Source organism: Podarcis bocagei (genome assembly GCF_964188305.1).
Source record: "Podarcis bocagei genome assembly, chromosome: Z".
Taxonomy (NCBI): Eukaryota; Metazoa; Chordata; class Lepidosauria; order Squamata; family Lacertidae; genus Podarcis; species Podarcis bocagei.
In genome coordinates, this window is record NC_138140.1 from 11,119,606 (window position 1) to 11,140,150 (window position 20,545).

The 20,545-nt window shown below is 39.9% G+C and overlaps 1 protein-coding gene and 1 long non-coding RNA gene across 19 annotated transcripts in view; one reads left to right on the plus strand and one right to left on the minus strand.

Annotated features, from left to right (window-relative positions):
- Window positions 1-20,545, plus strand: part of LOC308579359 — a 39,594-nt gene that overhangs the window by 12,948 nt on the left and 6,101 nt on the right. For 2 of the 11 annotated variants that reach the window (XR_014004430.1, XR_014004431.1), the window contains exons 2-5: window positions 3,525-3,640; window positions 4,292-4,387; window positions 12,549-12,672; window positions 15,671-16,070. This is a non-coding gene — a long non-coding RNA (uncharacterized lncRNA). The other 9 variants (XR_014004436.1, XR_014004438.1, XR_014004432.1 and 6 more) reach the window with 9 other exon arrangements.
- The window catches only part of RALGPS1 (Ral GEF with PH domain and SH3 binding motif 1), a 224,098-nt gene that overhangs the window by 10,020 nt on the left and 193,533 nt on the right, over window positions 1-20,545 (minus strand). For 4 of the 8 annotated variants that reach the window (XM_081180286.1, XM_081180284.1, XM_081180287.1 and 1 more), the window contains exons 13-17: window positions 13,889-14,015; window positions 12,871-13,022; window positions 11,465-11,516; window positions 5,577-5,657; window positions 1,917-2,022 (exon numbers count right to left, since the gene is read on the minus strand). In XM_081180286.1, the coding sequence (XP_081036412.1) occupies window positions 1,917-2,022; window positions 5,577-5,657; window positions 11,465-11,516; window positions 12,871-13,022; window positions 13,889-14,015 (518 nt within the window). Of the gene's footprint in view, window positions 1-1,916; window positions 2,023-5,576; window positions 5,658-11,464; window positions 11,517-12,870; window positions 13,023-13,888; window positions 14,016-18,098; window positions 19,110-20,545 lie in introns of those variants that run through there. The other 4 variants (XM_081180288.1, XM_081180289.1, XM_081180290.1 and 1 more) reach the window with 4 other exon arrangements.

Genomic DNA, 20,545 nt, shown 5'->3' on the forward strand with positions numbered 1-20,545 from the left:
AAAAAACTTTCAAAAGCATACATAAATTTTCATTACTAACATGAAAGAAGGTGAGATGCTTCAGACATGCTATCAACTATGAGGCTGCATTTGCCGTGAAGAAAACCCAGCTATTCTGCCTTCACTTTGAAAAACAAGGTTATGTGCTGTCCCCTGCTGGTGGGGATGGATGCATGACAGCTCAGTAATTCAGCTCCAGTCAGAATGATAATAAATGCACTTCAAACCTTTAGTATCAAGCAATGGCATTTTCACAAAAGGCCATGAGGAAATGTAGTGGTATGTGGGGCAAAGCCTAAAGGCCTGAGTATCCTTTCCTCTCCTACGGAATGCGAAAAATAGCAGATATGTACTCTTTGTTTTGTACTCTTTCTTGTACATGTCTGCCTTTCTCCTCCCCCCCCCCCCACCCTCTTGAAGGCAGTGAAAATTACTGCCAGTAGGAAATAGTTGCTATATAAGAAAGAATCCTTGGCCTAAAACTCTTCCATTCCCCCCAAACCAATGCCATTTCATATATACTCAGTGTTTTTTTCTGGGGGTACATAAGGGTACACATTACTGGCACCCTTTTTCTAGAAGAAAAGCTTATGGAGAGAAGGGTTCCAGGGTGCGAAATATAACCTGGTTTTGAAATTTAAACAAAAGTTCTATATGGTGTAGGATGCATGGTGGCAGATTCTTTTCTTTGGGTGTTTCCATGAGCATCTCTTAAAACAGCAGCCAGATCTGGAACCCATATTTAGCCCAACCTGCAACACATTTGATCATATGCCACCAACCCTAGTCTGCCCCAGCCAGCCACCACCTGTCTGTCTTACAACTTGCAACTAGTCCAGGTAGTGTCTTCTGGCTGTCAGCTTCCATCTGAGTCTCATGCTGCTCTTGTAGAAGTCAGCAGGGAGGAGGACAAAACTACTGTAGAGTTACCTAGATCTGTCCTTAGTGCTGGTTCCTACTATTGGGCCTCCCTGCTTTCCATCCTGCCGGTCCCAATGGGAATCAGGCACCTCTATTGGCACTATGTGCAACCATTGTAGGTTTGGTCATGACACACTTGTAAGAAGAACATCAGAACCGTAGAAAGGAGAGGGAGATACAGAGGGTTATTATGAAAGAGGGCACTGCAACAGGATGCTGGTTGTCCCTGTACTGTCCACTAGTTCAAATAGCATGTATAGCCTTGGAGACAGTTGTCTTAGGTTGAAAATGTTGTTGGTCAGTGCCAGGCCAGTAAATGGTAAAACAACAACAAGCATGCCAACCCATCTTGTGTTAAAGAAAACTGGTGGGATGAAACGGGGGAGGTTATTCTCTCTCAGCTCTGTCAACCAGGATTCGCTGCAGAACAGCATCCAAGTCTTGGGGGTTGAGGAGGCAGTGTTGCAGTGGGGCTACCATGATTGCATCTCCCTGACCATGTGTCCTTTCCTGCAGTCTGCTCGGTTCAAGTGTGTTTATCCTAGTGAGGCTAGACTGGCCTCCTCCTTGTTGAATCTTCTCCTTGGCAGGTGAAGATTGTTTTATTCAGGCAGGCTTTCAGGAACTGGCTGCTTTTAAGGAAAATGGTAGTGTTTAAGTAATTTGTTCTTAACATTGTTTTAATTCCATTATTGTTTAATTACCTTGAAGGTAATTACTTTTATGTGTTTTTAGCTTTCTGTGGTTTAGTTGTGCTCATTTCAATTTTTGTAAAGGTGCCTTAAGTCCGAGTTTTGGGGAAAAGGCAGGAAATAAATAAATATTATTAAAAACAACATGAGACACAGCCCATGGCTCTTTCTGTTCAGCCAGAGTTAGCTGCCATGCTGTTTTTGACACTCTACTGCTTTCTTTAGCAACCATAAAATATTATTCAAATTGTAATGAGGGGTTTAAAAGCATAAGCAAAGGGGGGGGGGAGGAGAACCCCTTACTGTAGGCTTCCTGCCTTCTTTTAGTAATGTCTTTCTTCTTAAAGGCCCTTCCATGGTAACAACCCCCACGGAACTCCCTGATGCGCAGCTGCAGGCACCTGTTGGACTGAAATAACAAATGTCAACTCTTTGGTGGGAGCAAACAAAATCAAATAATCCAGTGATTAAATTGTTCAAAAATTTACACAGGCCTTGGCTCGTGCCATCAATATTGTCCTAAACATTGGCTGCAGACTTCGTAGTTCATGACTAGTATTACAGTAAACATGTTTTTACAAAGAAATTTAATGTAAGTTTTCCACTGAAGTGCATAAACAAGGACATTAGAAATAACCTCTTGGCATGAACCAGGAAGTAGCCTATGCAGACAATGAAATGGTTGTTTCTGCCCTTCAAAACAGCTTTTTTTAAAGGAAAGTTTTGGCTACACGAGCACAGGAAGACTAATTTGTATTAATATATAGATTTTTAAAAATAATAATAAAAAAATGGTAGAACTTTTTCAGATCATGTTACAATATGAACCATACAAGTAATCTGACCTTCTAACATAAAAAAAATGGAAACACAATAACCAGATTATGATAACTGTGGACAGGAAACATGATTCTTTTTCACAACACAGAAGGAATCCTTAAAGAGACTGGTGGAGACAGTGTCAACCAGGAAAGAGACCAACATATGGTAAAGTATGTTCTCCATCATATTGTGAGCTGGTGGAGGTTTAGAGATACGTGGCCAGTGTTGAGCCCATCATTCTTTGTCTTCTGCCATCCAATTAAGTCACTATGAGTATTATGAATATAAATAAATAAATTTTATGCACACTTCTTAAGAGATTTTTATTTTATTAAACAGTTTATGTATATTTTCCTAATAATTAAATAAATAAATAAATAAATAAATAAATAAATAAATAAAGCTGTCATGCTACTGAATGCCAATTAAATGGTTTATGGATGCCAATATACAATGCCAAGTGAATCATAAACCCTACTACATTATTAAATGAGTGCTAGCAGCCATCACATCCATTACTAAATACTTAAGTTAGATTCAGGAAGATTTAACAGCAGGGAAATACTGATTGAGTTAGAAGCTTGCCCAGTAGGAATTTCCTACTTAATAAACATTCATTGCCCAGAACACTTCATAGTCCCATATCTATAAGGATGTAAACACAAAGGGACCAATTCAAGCAGAAATATGTTTGCTTTCACTTAGTTCTAAGCAAACAGTAGAGCAGCTATTTCAGTCATGGGAAAGACATGACAATAAATGCATATAGAACAAGCTAACTTGGGTTCTCTTTGACCTCATCTGCTAAGCCTATATGCAACTGGCCCCAATTCACAGCCCTGTGTGAACCACCTTGAGATGAGCATGTGTTAACTGCACAAAGGACATGTGCCAAATTCCACAAGCTTGTGAATTAAACTGTGAGTGCTGAATCTGGGAATGGCAGTTGTTTGAACTGTAGCCTATTAATTATTAACATATTTGTATAGATAGTCCACATAACTATTTGTTTCTGTGTGCATTGGTTCAAGGCCATTATCTGAATACTTGTCCTTTTTCTTCTATTTCTCTCTTTCTCTATAAAACAAGGAGTCTTCTGCAAATATACTTCAAAGTTGAGCATATATAACACAGCAGACTGAGTGAATTGCTTTGGAAGGAAACTGGGTTTTGTACAGCAAACTGACACCTGCCATTTTTACAAGGTAAGTTTGTCTGTTAATGGTGTAACAGAGGGTGAGCTGTTATGACTTGCCACAGTCTGAAGCCTTTGCTGCAAATTAACAAAGAGTCTTGTAAACTGATTATGGCAGAAACTCTTATGGGCCACAGCCCACTTCATAAGATGTTTGGAGTATAATTCTGAGTGTCAAGAGAGAGAAACACCACACTTTTATGTGTAAATCAGCATACCTGCAATATCTCTTAGAAATCTATCTTACCATAGATATTCACTGAGTATCGTAGCAAATGCCAGGTGTATACAAATAGGATTTTTTGGAGATATTTATCAGAAAGTTACAAATATATGATGAAATAAAAGCAGACAAAATAAGGATTGAAATGGAAAATGCTTGAGAGAGATTATTTAGAAGGCTTGCATATCTGCTCACATCACCTTTGCTAGATTTCCCCCAAAGGCTGCACCAGAAAGCAAGCCTAGCGAAAAAAATCAGTAATTATGAAGAGGAATAGAAGACACTATAAAGAAGAATAGAAGAAGCCATGAGAAGATGCACTATAAAAAACTAATATTTTCTTCTGGGTAACATTAAACAAACTTGTTAGAATGACTGCAAGATAATTTGCGTCAGTGTACTATTTCTTTCCAAGTTACATTTCTTTGCTTCCCACAGATATCAGTTCGATTTGAGGAGTTCTACAGGTGGAACTATGGGACGCAGGTGGCGTTGTGGTCCAAACCACAGAGCCTAGGGCTTGCTGATCAGAAGGTCAGTGGTTCGAATCCCCGCGATGGGGTGAGCTCCCATTGCTCGGTCCCTGCTCCTGCCAACCTAGCAGTTCAAAAGCACGTCAAGTGCAAGTAGATAAATAGGTACCGCTCTGGCGGGAAGGTAAACGGTGTTTCTGAGCGCTGCTCTGGTTTGCCAGAAGCGGCTTAGTCATGCTGGCCACATGACCCGGAAGCTGTACACCAGCTCCCTCGGCCAATAAAGCGAGATGAGCGCCGCAACCCCAGAGTCGTCCGCAACTGCACCTAACGGTCAGGGGTCCCTTTACCCTTTACCTTTACAGGTGGAACCACAGGTATCAAGTTGTTTAATTACTCTAAAAGAGTTAAGTTGTTCTGCTATTCTTTTGTGTAAGAGGGTACTGAGGCGCTTGGATTTTAGACCCCCTCTGTTTATTGAAGGAAATGCATGGTTTTTTAGGAAGTCATCAGAACAGCAAACTGAGTTGTGATGAGACTGGAAAAGGAAGCATCAACTTGAAACCCAGTGTAATTCATTACATAATAAGATAACAAAAGTTAAGCATAAGAAAATAGAGCTTCACCACGTGTATGTGTATTATTTAAACCAGAAACTGGTTTTAAAAATGAGAACCTCCCTTTAAATTATGGTATGATCCTATGAAAGCTAAGTTCTGTTCATTTCAATGGGACAGATAAAGTGCAGGGCTTTAATATACATATATTCACACACACTGTTAGGTGAGGCTCTCCGTGAGTTCCCAACTAAGGTTCTTAGCAATTTATTATGCTGTTCTGCATAATATAGAATATTCACTGGGTCCCAAGTTAAACATATGCTTAATATGATTCAATTGAAATCAATGAAGCTTTAAAAGTGTTTAACTTTGTGGTGGTGCCGTTAATTACTCTGCATTTCTCAGTATGATAAGGAAGAGGAACAGTCAGCACTTATATGAAGTATATTTATATGCAGTGTGGTATATAAATATGGTGAGGCTTATGAAGGTGAAAGCATATGAATGAACAATCTTCTTACTCCTGGCAACTCTTATGAGAATGGAAGGAAAGTCTTTGCACAGATGGAAGGAAACAATGAAAAAGCTGTTGAAAATAAGCTCTCCTAATTAGCAAGAGGAAAACAGACTGAAGATAGAATTAACACCACAGTCTACGGAGAGACACACCAACCAACCACCTAATTGTACCTGTAGACACAGCTCCGACTTCTGGGAGAATTCCGAATTGGTACCCGCCAGTTGGGCCCCAGCGTGGCGTACAACCGACCCCTGTTTATAAATTTACATGTAAGTTCTTTTCTTATAGTGCAGGTACTGTGGTAACATCCAACAAAACAAAGCATACAAGGAAACATGGGGCACACATGTATTTGATGCTCTCAGTAATTGGAGAGGTGTATTTAGTGAAGGGCTGAATGCCCATTAAATAATGCTCATTTTAACACATAGGAACAAAGCAAGTAATGCTGAGCAAAAGAATATGGGGGCAAGAATCAAGTGTCTAAAAAGGAATTCAGAACTGATCTTTGTGATGCTGCTTCCATCTCACTGACTTTTGTAATGTTTATTGATCTTCTGAATGGGAATAAGAGAAGTTTTAGGAAAGTAGGATTTGTCCAATCATATCACAATGCAAAGCAGAAGAACCTTTAGAAATAAAAACATTAAGGCACTATCGTAAGAACAGCTCTAGATGATCAGAACCAGCCAGGAACTGATTGCAGAGCATATGAAGTAATAATGAAGAGTATACTTCTAACCACACAAAGGATACATTTTCAGCATTAATGAATAACATTAGCTAGCTCCAAAAAAATCAAGGTTTCAGGGATCAGGTGCAGTTGCTCACAAGGAGGCTGAAGCCCTGACATCTCTTTGAAAACATTACTACTGGAGTCATGGATAAAAGTGTTATTTAATGCAGTGCTTTGGCCCAGCAAAAAAATATATGGTATCATTGCACAAGGCATTCCAGTTATCTGCTAATATGCACGCACACTATGCCAGAAATGTGAATCCTTGTTTTCTCTGGTAGAGTCAGGGGGCATTATTCATCTTTTAAGCATGTAACAGCACTATCCCTTAGGGTGGGACTCCAATAAAAGAAAATAATTTAAAGACCTCAGAATCCTCTGAAGAATTATCCACCCAAATGCCACAACTGCTAAGGAAAAAGAATTGATTTTACAATATTGGACAGCCTATGTGATTGCGCTGTAAATTTCTTCCAGAGAAAATCTACCCCAGGCAGCAGCCATGATAACTGCCCCCTAAGAGAACAAACTGTAATCACCTGGGGAAGGGTACTTTCCCAGGGAGGGAGATGCCAATTCAATGAAGACCTTCAGACTTTCTAAAAACCAAGGTCTTTCTCAAAAAGATGCCCAGGGTCCTAAACACATCCAACCTGTTTTCAGGTTTTCTTGTGCATAGTTTAGACAGGAAGGCAGAATATGGAACATATGGAACAGTAAGTTGACTTTGGGCAGAAAGGATGGGTTTCTCTCAACACAGCTTGTCAAGATGAAATAAGCCCAAATGTGGGATTTTTATTTTTTTTAAATAGCACCCTTGGCTCTAAAACCAATCTGGTGAGGTATTGGCTAAAAATAAAGTTCTGAGAGAACCATGTCCATAATTTCTGATAGGTGGCTTCAGCAGAGCTGACAGAACCCAGCTGAGGTTCTAGTTCAGGAACAGGTTGTCTGCAGACGGATTCATCAGCACTACCCCTTTAAGAAAATGTTTTATGTGTGGATGGCTGCAAAGGTTATCCTTTATACCAGAGATACTGTTGAGAACTGCTAACTGTCTTTTCAAAGTGCTGGTGCCGAGATATTTCTAGTCTGTTCTGTAAAAATTATAGAATGGACTGGATTTATGATTACAGCAGGCTATAAAATCTCTCCAGGAAGACTTGTAACTATGAACAAATGCTTAGATGCCAAAAGAGTTATCAGAGTAACAAAAACAATTTAGCCACTTTTGCTTAACATCTATGCTGCCAGCTAGAAGATGTGCAGTTGCTGTTGAAAAAATGGTCTCTGGGACATGATGTTCCAATGTTGTTTCATGGACATTTTGACTAGCTTTGAGAACCCAAGGCCTTTGGACCAATGGAGTTCAACTGGTATAAATACGACTTTTCTTTCATCTTCCTGAGGAGCATAGAAATCAGGGTGAGAGAAGGAAAGGGCACACAGCTGGCCAGTCTATGTATTCTGAATCCACATACTGGCATTGTGATACAAAGCTTCTGACCTGTCTGTCTGTGGGTCTCCCAAAGGGCTGTGTCACCATTTTGAATATTTGAGTGTTTGGACTCCTGGATGATGGTCCTGCTCAGTCACTCCATACCAGGTTATATATGGCCCAAACAATTACAGTGAAGATCAAACAATTACAGTGTGTGGCTGCATCCCACTGTTATATGTGTTTGCTGAACTAATTGGATAAACACATGGTGACCCATAGGTTTTTCTAGAAGGCCAAAAGAGACAGTATGAAGCTCCAGGAAGTTGATGCTGTGTTGGCTTTCAGACTACTCCAGTTGCCCTGAGCCCCATGTGTGCTCCCCAATCTGACAGAACTGTGTGTGTAGTGATCTTCAGCCAGGTTATGTGGCCAAACTCACCCCTATTCTCTAACAGCCTATTCCCTAACAACCACCTGTCCAGTAACTTCCTCACCCTGCCTAGAATGGGAAACAATCAAATCTGGCAAGTGCTTTCTTCTTGAAAGGAAGGGAGGATGGAATGTATACAAGACCACTCCACAACATTCTGTAATTGGACTCTCAGTCCCAGGGAGAAGTCCTCAACTTCTTTGTGAAAATTTCCATAGTGGTAGCCTTTTTTGTCTCTTTCAGCAAAGACAATCAAAAGCTTGTAGTAAACTCAGTTCTACTTAGAGTAGACTCATTGGAAGTAATGAACCTAAGTTAGTCATGCATGTTAATTTCAATGGGTCTACTCTGAGTATGAAGAGCAGGGACTATGCAAATCTTCTCTGTATTGCTCCAATTTTAGTTTATGTGCTGCCCAAACAAGCACAAAAAATATGGAATGGTTCACAAATTTGCATGTTGCTCACATGTGCCCTGTGGCCCATCTGTGTCAGGAATCCAATACCTTCAGGGGTTTTTTGTCATCTCCCTACCTTAAGAATTTGACTGTATCTAACTATTGGCATCTGTTTTCCAAAGCCAGATTAAACGTTTTCTGTTCTGAAGTGCTGAGGGGAAGATTGGCTGGTGTCCCATACTAAGACAGGCTGTGCCCACGTTCCCAGGGTGTTGAATGTATGGAACACATTTTATTGCATTGTAGTCTATATAAACGGGTTAGAAAGCATCTAATCAATCTAATACTAACAGAACAACCGGGAATTGCTGACTCATTTCATGTCAAAGTTCTCCTTGAGGATAAGCTTGATACTACTACACTGGCTGTAGCAAAATTCCTCTTGGAGGCAGTAAAAATCAGAAACCATTATGTATAGGCTAAAACTCCTATGTTGGCTAGCAAGGCCAATTTTACACCTTAATAACTGTTGATATTTACTATTGTTGTACTGTGTATTTTGGGTGTGTAGACCGCAATAAAGCAGGATATGGGAGGATACGATGCAATCCAATTAGTTCTTAAGGCATTTACTACCCTTGCTCATTGCCTAAGGGCACCTAGGATTTGTGGTCTGGGCAAGGTTGAAACATGACACTGCCTTTTTAATGCCTTGCTGGATAGCATCTTTGTAACAGAAATTGGGTATGCGCCTTATCCCCTCTTAAATCAGAGAAAGGCAGGACAGAGCCTGAAGAAACAGTTCTGATTTCTCCATTCTGAAGAATCCACCCTCTGGGCATCTAAAATAACTCCCACCTTCAGGGGGCTCTCCTTGACTGCATGTTACCTGATGGGGGGTGGGGGGAACAGCTGCATCTCCCACCATTTCACTGCAAGGCAGCTAGGCTAAAGGAAAAGGAACCAGGCAAGGAGCTCTAGTAGCTCCGCTCGAAACCCGTACACCTGCCTAGACCTGAGGCTGGAGGCTGGAACGTCCTTTGCTCCCCGGTTTTGATACCAAAACATATGCCTCCAGCTCCAAGCATCAAATTGAAGCAATCTATGAGCTCCTTTCCTGCCCTGGTCATGAGAAAAAGGCAGTGGAGGGGAAGGAGGAGTCCCAAGGCACACCACAAAAAACTTCCCTGCGTTACCTTTAATAGGCTCTACCTAGGATATATCAGTTGGGGAGAGATTTTTTGTGGGGGAGCGGGTAGCATGCTTAAATGTTCATCAGACTGTTGAGTTCACACAAAATCTAGCTTCTGTGTTGCTAAGCATGACTGCTCTGGGTGGTTGGGAGCCCTTCAGCAGAAGGAGTCAATCAGCAAGCTGTACCTGACTCCTTACAGTGTGGGAGAATATCCCCAGCACAAGCGATGTATTTCAGCTACAATGAAGGCTTTTCTCAGAGGTGAACATTTCAGTTCTCCTGCCCTTTTTTGCTAAATTTCTGAATAATGGCATGGCCAAAATTTGAGATTTCCTAAAAAATAACAAATAACAATTTATTATTATTTTTTAGTTCATCAGTTGGAATAATGAATCTGGCTGTGTTGAAGCTGCATAATTTAATTTTGTAATGTGTTCTTGGACACTGTGTCCCTTGTATCAATTTCTTCTTTTCCTAGTTTACAACTATCAACACACACAACTCAGGCAAACAGTTTCAATGGAAGACCAACCCTCTTAAGATTATAAATGACATTTTCTATCCTGACTTCGTTACTCACACAAAAGGCTCTAAACTCAAAAATATAAGATTTGTTTTATCTAAGTGCAACTCTCCCTACCTTTGCCAATAAAGTGGCCTTCAACATTTACTGCACTTTAAATAAGGACACATTCAGCAAGAAAAAGAAAACCTGAATTTTATTTCTTGAAATAGGATGTGATATCATGTACAGTATAATAAACAGAAGTACTGTGCACCCAGTAAATATGAAACAAGATGGTGGCCATACCCTCCTTGCACTATTCTGAGAGTGAGAAACTATGACCATTGTGCTCCATGAAATATTTCTTGCATCCTCTTTTAATATAGTGCCTGGTGATTGTAGGCATAAGAAATAAGTATCACCCCAGAAAAGGCATAAAAACATATTTCCCCCAGCAGGTGTCAGTGAAAGTATTGATGGAGGTATGTTCCTGCCACTGTGTGCAGGCGGGAGGGAGGCCCATTCCTAAGGGTGACTGGCAAGATGAGGTACCAGAATCTGGACATTGTACACTTTACTGGTGACCTTCCAAATTTTGTTTGGAAGGATCAAATCAGCAAAAGAAGGATCATTATAAGAGAGACATTTTCCTGAATAATTTCTAACACATCATTTTACTACACCTTTTTCCAGTTTGGAAAGGACTCAACAATTTTGCTCTTATTTATCTCAAAGCTCTTTTGTTGGAAAATTTTGTAGCTTAGTAAATAAAATTGTGGGACTTCTCAAGGCCACTCAGTCCATTTGAACTAAGGCCTATCAAGTCTGAACTGGACCAGATTTCACCTCTGATATCATGTGCTAGACAAAGGCAGATGTATTTTGGCTTAATTTCTTATGAGGAATTAGCTATTCAACATAGTTGAACATGATTTGCTTAATGAAAATGCGGCTGTATTTGTGGCTTTCTAAGAAGGTGTTATAAGCAGATAGGGTATGTGGACTGTGGTTTATGACAAAAGCCCAATATTGACAAGTTAGATGTCATGTTTTCTTATTAAGGTAGGTTTGAAAAATGTTTGTTTTATAGCTTGATGGGATAATAAGAGTTAAATGTAGTGTAGGAAGCACAAAATATAGGGCATACACACAGTGAATATTTGGAGTGACAGAGCTTCCACACAACCTCAGAATGGCTGCATTTATGGCAATATTTTCCCCCACAATTACCCTGCAGGACCTGATTAATTCCTTGAAGTAAACTGAAACATGGTTTCAATACATATAAACTGCAGTGCAACTAACATCTTATACCATTGATTGAAGGTTTTTTATTGGCAAAGAGGACACTCACCTTTCAAGTCCTGAAGAAGGCTCCTCACTAAATTCTGAGCTTTCACTGCTTCCTACAAAACAAAAGGACATAGGGATCTGTTAACAAGAAAAAGTAAATGCAGAAGAAGTCCACTTGCCTTAGGAAACTTCCAGAATACACCACAGAAGCCAGACTTAAGAGGCCAGAGTGAAAGTGATGTAAGAAATTGCTCCTGGGGGAAATGTTACCCTGACCAATGTAGCACTGCAGTTTTCTAGGTATAAAATATTTAAAAATTGTCCTTCCGTTTTTATTATCTTCACACAGCTGCATGTTGTATAGTACCTTCTGATTAACACTGCTACATCAGTGATTAAACATAATCATACCAGCCAAAGACAAAGCACAGACACCAAATATATTTCCCTTTAGTCAAGACACAGGACAGGTAACATGAAGCAGGTGACGGTGCCATGACAAATCAGCCTGATGCCTTACTTCTCCTCATCCTCTTATTACTCAATCAGAGCTTTTTAAACCAGTAATTTCCCATTACATTTACTCAAAGGCAACTTAAAGTTACCAGTGTAACCAATTCATTTGCTTTTCCAAACTTGGACTGTTTGGATTTTCTTTTGTTCAGGTGCTCAGTAAAGCAGCAGCCACCATAGCAGCAGAAGATTCCCAAATCCCAGGTTGGTTTCCACTGCAAAGGAACTGCACAACATGACAATGAACTGTGATGGCTGATCAGGCAATAGATGACAATGGCACTTTTTCACATTCAGGTTATTAAGTGCACAGTGCATCATGCATCCAACAAAATAGGTTCTTGCAAACGGAAATTCATGCCCTGGGAACCAGCTTCTAAATCAGACAAATTTCCCTCAGTCTCTAAATCAGAGGAGTTTTTACTCCACTAAAATCCACACTGCAAGGTGCTGGCCATTAAACACCCCTCAAAATAGCTGTTTCTTTCCTAACAGCTGATAATGCCTCTTATCTGCAGCCAAAGTTAAGCTTTATGCTAAGCTTTGTGAAACACCTTTCCACTTCCTACTGAGACCATTCCTACAAGTAGCTTGTGCTCTCCTGGCTTCAGTAGCATTGCTCTATTTTACAGAAGTGCTGCCACAACTCACAGAAAAAGAACATTACTGAAAAAGAACTGAGTACTCCCTATGACACAGCTGCCACAATCTAGCAAGTTACTTCTTGATAGGAAGACAGAGACAAACAAGAGAGAGGTGAGTCATGTGAGGTTTCTAGGCAAGCAAAAAGCAGATCTTCACTACTTTTAAAATGTTTCTATCCAAATGACCAATTATTGTTAGTTCTGAAATTAATTTATTTTCTCCTGATTCTGCATTTCTAGGAGCCTCTCTGAGCTTCAAAGCAGGCAGAGAATCAGTGAGACTTTTGTATCCAAACCATTGAATACTTACCTATGGAAATACCATTGGTGAAAACAGAGTTTAATGTGTTGTTTCTGACAGGACTGTGGGACTCTAGCACACTGTCATCCAGCAGGTGGCGTGGTTTCTCTGTTGGGAACGTTGCGCTTTTACTTTCAACTACACTGAACTGACACATCATACTGGAAAATTGGAAAAGGGGAGGGAAAAAGCAAAATGTTCTTATGTAATCTGATAACATCCATTTATTCCCTGCTTTTTTTCCACATGGACATCATCTCACTGTATCATGATCATAAATGTCTGCAAGTCCTTAAGTGGAAGGTAGCTAATGAGACCTTTAATACGCTCCTCATTGGCTGCCTGATAATCTATTTAAGAAGTGAGGTCAAGCAGCCTGTATAATTAAGTGGTTATTGCCTTAACATAGGATGGGGATCTGGGAGTTTTCAAGTTCTTCCTCCGACATTTCTACAAAAGTTGCTTGGTTACAGTGTTGCAGGCCATGAGATTCAATAGTCCTGAATTCCTATCCAAGCAAATTTAATGAGATGATGCTGGGCAAGTAATAAGTATTAATTCAAAGATTCCTAACAGTGGTAGAATAAGTAGAATGCTGGAAATCTTATCTGAAAAGCTGATGCTTCCCACTGTGTTGAAACTTCCCATATCTATCGGTAAAACTTATTCCAGAAAGCCTAGGTGAGGCAGAGGCACAATTTATTTGGCCTGTAAATTGGGAACTTAAAAAAAAAAAAAAAGGTATATCTGGTGATATACCAACTCCCACAGAGGTTGGGGGTAAGAATGGCACTAGAATTTGTCTAAAAAGGCAGAAAGTCCAGCACTTGCAAGATAAGACAAGGAGGTTCTGAGGTAGATGTTTTACTAGTAATGAGTGTCACTCCTGTGAGATTAGAAAAGGGGAGTGGGACCACTGGGAAGAATATTTCTGCTCTCAGTGTGTTTTCAATTGCTGAATTAAACCTTAATGATGTCTGAGTAAACTGTAAGAGCTGAGAAAGATGATGCAGATTGGAACACCCACTTGTTTCCCAGGCTGTGACTCTTCCTGTGTCGTGGTACAGGAGGAGTTGGCAGGCTGGCTGCCACCGAGGCATCAGGACAAGTTGGTCTCCTGCTGAACCTCATAGCTGCTGACACCTCTGACGGACCTACAAAATAGACACCAATTAATGCTAAACTGATGCTGAGGAAAGACATTGCTAGGTGTCATGTTATTTGCTTTTGGAAGAGCTGAATGACCCTGTAGAGACAGATGGAAATTATGTGGGGGGTAAAGGAAGGAAAGTGGCATCTGCTTAAAGACGATTGTCATTGACCTCAAATGGCAGGTGCTTCCCCAAACACTGCTTCTGGCCTGCTGGAATTACACCATCCATTCCTATTAAGAATCTATCCAATTAAACAAAAATAGCAATTTGTCATCAAAATTATGTGCAAGAATAGTTTTGGGACCAAGTCCCACACAAAAAATACTGGCTTTTCTATTACTTTAATGAGACTTGTCAAAAGCATAACATACATAGCCAGAACAATATGTCGGGCGTAATCTTCAATTTCTAACAAAAACATATGCTTTGAGTTTGGTTTGTAACCCTACCCGTCTGTAAACAGTTTGTTAGTATTGACTTGTAGCATGAGTATCTATGGGAAACGCAAGGATGTTCCATGTAAATCACAGCCAGACAGATGTCAGCTCTGGAACTTTGAGAAGGTCTTTGTGCCAACAAGCTACACATTTTTAGCTAGCACACACGCAAAGCAACAGAGATGGAACAGAGTTATCAAGTTTTTAAGTGGTTTCCTCAAGTTGGCTGAAGATAATTCTCTCTCTCTCTGTGTGTGTGAGAGAATGAGAGAGAATGAGAGAGAGAGAGAGAGAGAGAGAGAGAGAGAGAGAGAGAGAGAGAGAGGAGAAACAGAATTAGCTATAGGTGGCTGAAGAATTGCTACCAGATGGAAACAAGATTGTCTCAGCTGAGACAACAGGTCCTAAAGCTATAATGTCCAAGGACTGGAAAGAGAGTTCAGCTCCTACATATTATTGACATTTCAGACCCTGCTAAAAAGCTCCACAAAAGGACTGGTTTCTATAGGTGCTTTAGGATTTAGGCAGCTGAGAGGAGAGGGGTAAGGACTGCTTCAAGTCTTCTGCATATCCTACAGTGAAAACAGTACATATATGAAAAAGGGTGAAACCTGGACATAGTGCAGTGATCACTTGCATCTATACAACTAGGTTTATATACACTGAGAAGATGGGATTCACTCTGGCTGACCAAAGCCTGTACATGTGGAACAGGCATGCATGGAATCAACATGTGACAAATATAAATATGGGTTTGATGCTCTTGCTATATGAAGGTGCTTTCTGAGTAGAAATTTTTGAATGCTTTAAGTGGCCCAAAATCACATTGGTGGGTTTCAATTTCGGCAGTGATGAAGTGCATCAGAGTAAATATATTTGAACCTTAATCTAAAACTAACATTACTCTGCATCTGGTGAAAACTTGGTTCAGATACGCTAATGGCAGGTAAGCCATGCAGGGAAGTTGGGCAAGCATGCTTCCTTAAAAAAAAGTTTGAACTCTGGGATTCATGGCATTGACTACAGTGAACAAAAGAGCAGCAACTCTTTCCCACAGAATAAAGAATGTACTGACAGATGTTGGATGCCACCTAGTGAAAGTAGGGTACTATACCATACTTATATTCTATGCCCAGTCTCCAGCCTCGAGTTACAGAAATATAGAAGGCATAGATTTCTCGTGGAAACATACTTTTATTTTCTTTTTATTTCTCAAAGTCCTAGATTTTAGCTGTGCCATTGGTGAAAGCAAACTAAGCAAACCTTCACATCTCCAGGCCTTATATTTGACACAAAATATAAGCAGAAGAATGAAAGGCCTGTTTTGGAAAGGAGGATACAAAACTAGTTTAAGGATCTAAAGTGGAGATGGAATGAAACCTCTTGGACATTTCTATGCTACAGTCACTGCAGAAAAAGAAAATGTATTTTATGTGTTCTTGTTCTCTGTCTTTCACTCACACACACATACACGTGACTGAAACAGCTTCTTGCATGTCTGCCCTGGTGGATCAATAAGGGTTTGAAGCACTCAGCACTCTAGAAGGGTGAGTCACTTTGGCATTATGCAGTTTCTGAGAAGGCCTTATATTAAAAGGTCAAGAACATTTTCCAAAAATGCAGCTCTGCTCATTTCTTGTCCAGGGGTGTAACCAGAACCACACACTAGAAGTTGTTGCATGAGAAACACTGCCGTGTGTGTGTAGAATTTTGTGTACTAACTGCTGCTTCTCAAAGTTCCATTGGTTCAGTCCTGCAATATAAGCCCTTAGACATTCTACTTCAGTCTTGTTGATACCATTGTAGCAGACTGTCAGGTAAGAGATTAGGAATCCATTCTGAAGCCTGTCATGGTGGGAGATATGGTGGGAGATAGTGAGTAGAGTGAAGAGAATTTATCAAAAGATGAGTTCTGGGACAACATTGTGGTACATTTTCTAAATGTAGCACTTGGTTTCACCAGGATTTTACTAGTCACACTTTAATAAAGGAGAGCATTTCCTCAACCAAAATCTGAGAACACACTTCAACATGATCCCTATCTCTTACATAAGATTGATGATCAGGTGTCTGAAAGTATTGTTTACATCCCATGTGCATAAACAAAAGTGAAAGATTGAAGGAGACCTTCAGGTGCTATTGTGATCTGAATCTATGTTATAATAATAATAATAATAATAATAATAATAATAATAATAATAATAATAATAATAATAATAATAATATCTTTATTGTCATTGCCCCCTCTCGGGGACAACGAAATTACTTGGCTGCTCCATCCACCCAGGTAGGGCACTCCACACAAAATCAAATCAACTATAAAAACACTAATTAAAACAATACAGTATAAAACAGCAAGGAAGATTAGATGACTTTCAAAGTCCAGGCTTCCCATTCAGGGCCGAGATCGCTCTGGGGAAGAAGCTGTTCTTAAGACAGCTCGTTCTTGTCTTCATCGTCCTGTATCTCCGTCCCGACGGCAGGAGCTCGAAGAGACAGTGACCAGGATGCGATGGATCTTTTACTATGTCCAGTGCCTTCCTATGGCACCTTGTGGCATAAATCTGCTCTAAGGTGGAGAGTGGGCAGCCAACAATGCTCTCTGCTGCCTTAACAACTCTGCACAACCCCAACCTGTCCCGGGTAGTACAGCTTCTGTACCACACACATAAGCCATAAGTGAGCACGCTCTCAATGGCACAGTGATAGAAGGCAAGCAGCAGTTTCTGCGGAAGATGGTTTTTCCTTAGAATTCTCAAAAAGTACAGTCTCTGCTGCGCCTTCTTCACAAGCCCCCTTGTGTTGACACTCCAGGACAGATCCTCTTGTAATTCAATGCCCAAAAATCTGAACGTTGTTACCCTCTCCACACAGACCCCATCAATCAAAAGTGGCTGGACATTACCAGTGAGTCCCAGCATGCAATGCATACCCATAAACAGTTACGTTGCTAATTTTCTACAAATGAAGGCAGCGATCAGGTCCATTTTTTGGTATTTTTATTCCACTGCCACAGAGGAAAGTATAAAATATGTTAAACATTTGAGTGATATTGATGCTATACAATTCAGAATACACAGAATAAAAGCAAAACAAACAAACAAATATTCACAGAAAGCCAAGCCCCAAAGGCAACAGAGTGCCACTGCTCCCCGTTATTGACAATAATATATCACTGAAAGCAGTATCAGTTCCACTACAGTATCCTGAGGCCAATAACTGGTTAACTAACATCTGCCCATTACCTCTGCATGCAAAGCCAGTGCAGCATCCTGTTTTTGTGCAGAAATCAATGGAAGTCAACCCTATGACTTGATTTGATGGCAGGAGGCAAAGAGATGGAGGAGGCAGCTGAACACAGACAAGCTCAGCCTACAACTGCATTATTCAAAACAATGCAGTTAAAACAATGAGCTTCCCGTGGCACCTGAATCATGGCCCTTAAGTTTTCAACATAGATCAGCTGGTGACTAAACCAGTGGAAACTCAGTGCTGACCCAAAGTAGACAACTAGTTGCACAGTCAAACCCTTTCTATTGTATAAGGGATTAGGTGGTATGATTTGTTGCTTTACTCATAATCCAATTGAAACACTTTGGTTGTTCTTTTTCTTATAAATCAAAATGCTGCTTTTTTTTTTTAAAAAAAAGATCTTTTGAGAAGTTAACCCTGTTCTGGGTTTAACGAAATCTGTTGCTCAACCACCGCAGCAGACCACTCAGTTGAGAAATAAAATTTATTTGCTACATTGTGTAATCTCTGTATTCACACTAATAATCTCTGTAGCTCCTTTTCAGAGTTACTGGTCTTATTGACAGAAGTTCCAGCTTTTAAATACACGTGAGAGCAAGTAATTTTGGCTGCTTGTTCCCACTAAATGATGTCAACTGCTACCAAATACCCCTCCTGTTTATTAGTTCCCCACCCTATCCACTTCTTGTGCATACTATTAATGTTCATATACCTCCCAATGAAACAAATGATGTCTAGCATGATTTTCCAATCACTTGGCACAGGAAAACACATGCTTGGTTTTCATTATTTCTTTACATTATTGTCAAGATGACACTGACATATACACTGAAATAACATACAGAAGGTATTAAAACATTATTACAAACTGTTTGGGGAACTTGAGAAAAGCCCAGCAGAAGCTGACGAGTGCTGTTTAGAAAGCTGTGGCAGGAACATTCGGAAAAGTTGACCACGTAGCTTTAATATCCCCAAGGATCTCACTGTTTTTTCCTTTGCATAATTTTTCCATGAATAATCATTCAAGTGCTATAAACAAATGGTAACTTATGCAATCCTTTATTAGCACATTAAGCCTCCAGAGTGTAAACTTTTAGTTCACTAATTTTGCCCTAATAAAACGAAACAGGAGCTGATAGATCTCAAGCTGATGAAATGACTGAATGGGGAGCCATGAATCTCATAGTTTGAACTGAATAACAAGCAGAAGACATTTTAAGTTTTTAAAGAAACTTTTGGGTTTGGTGCATAAAAGTGTTATTGATGCTAAGTTGGGTAAAGGTCTACATAGCCTATGTGAAATTTGGCCAGATACTTACCTACTTAATTGCTAATGTAACCATAACTCTGGGCCTGGTTAAGAACCAGGCACAAAACAGACGCTTAAGAAAATCAGAGAAGAAATCTGTCAAACAGAAGAAAAATATAAGCATGTTGTAAAAAGGGTTAAGCCTTTAGCTCTGGCTATTGCAAAATCATAGTTTTCCTTGTTTCAGTGTTTTGCTAAATGCCCACTAAAGTCTATTAAAATGTACAATATGTGGAAAGCCTGCAAGTTACATCTGCTGTGTTGCAGGCACCAAAGAGAGACAAATAAAAGGAACATGTCTGGTGTTTTTTAAAAAATCAAATCAAATCCCTGTTTTGACTCTAACTAGGCAGTTCTGTGAAAGAAGATGCAAAGAGATGACCAATGAAAAGAACAGGGAGCCAGGAAGATACATTTTAGACTGCCACAGACAGTCATCTCTGCTTGAGTGACAAATTACATTAAATGCATTTTTAATTAGGAAGTTTAGAAATGGTCACATTTCTTTATTTATAAAAAGCAGGCATAGGGCTCGTAATCTGGATCAGGACTATGGTGCTTCTCCTCCCACCCCAATTTTCCCTTTGGAAATTGTCCCCTAGGACTGCTATTTCATTCTAAAAGTCCCAGTGTGTGCTCTGAAGGCACAGGAAGCTACCACCTTTGCTGATGCTAAGCCAGTCTGGGTTTAGTCAGTGCCTGAATGGAGAGCTCCTGGGGGCCATAGGTATGTTACCTTGGATTCCATGATTGCAGAACTGAGGGGTATAAATGTAAGAAATAAACATTTGAGTTCCATTCTGCCCTCTTTAAAGAATCTTATGGTACAGCATATGAAAGAAGGCACATTGGGTAATAAATCAGTTACAAATGATAGCGAACACCAAACTAGGCTCAGTAACTTAGAAACATTTCTCCCCTCCATATCTCTACTTTCTTAATATATAGCAGCATTAAGTTGGCCACCTATCCACTCTGGTTTCTGAGGGCTGCTAGTTCTGTTACATTTTTTCAGCACGTATCTCTATTGTACATAACGTTATATGTTTTATTTTTATAGAGATATGTATTGCAGGTAATTCCTGAAGAATGGAGACACCATGTACCTGTACAGAAGAAGTCCCTTTGTGATATGCGAAGTGCTCCTATACATCTATACATGCTGAAATCTGAAGTGTGATTCTTCTCAAATCTTTAATTTCAAATAAATACAAAGACCTAAGGCTTTAAAAAGTGGATGACATCATTAAATAAAGATCAAGCTATTTCATTATAAATTCCCCAAAGAGATAAATCATTGTTAGTTTACAGAAAGCATTTCCTTCCTAATGTCAATGTCCTTCATGGTTTTGCTCCCATAGGAAAATTTACTTTGTCCAGGGAAAAAATGACAAAATGAAACAGCCTGTTATTGTGCCTCAGTTTAGCCTTGACCAGCTTTAAATATATCCTCTTAAATATGTTGCCCAAACTTCATCTGTTATGTTCTTCTGCCAAACACTGGAAAGTGCCTTACTGCTCAAACAAGTGGA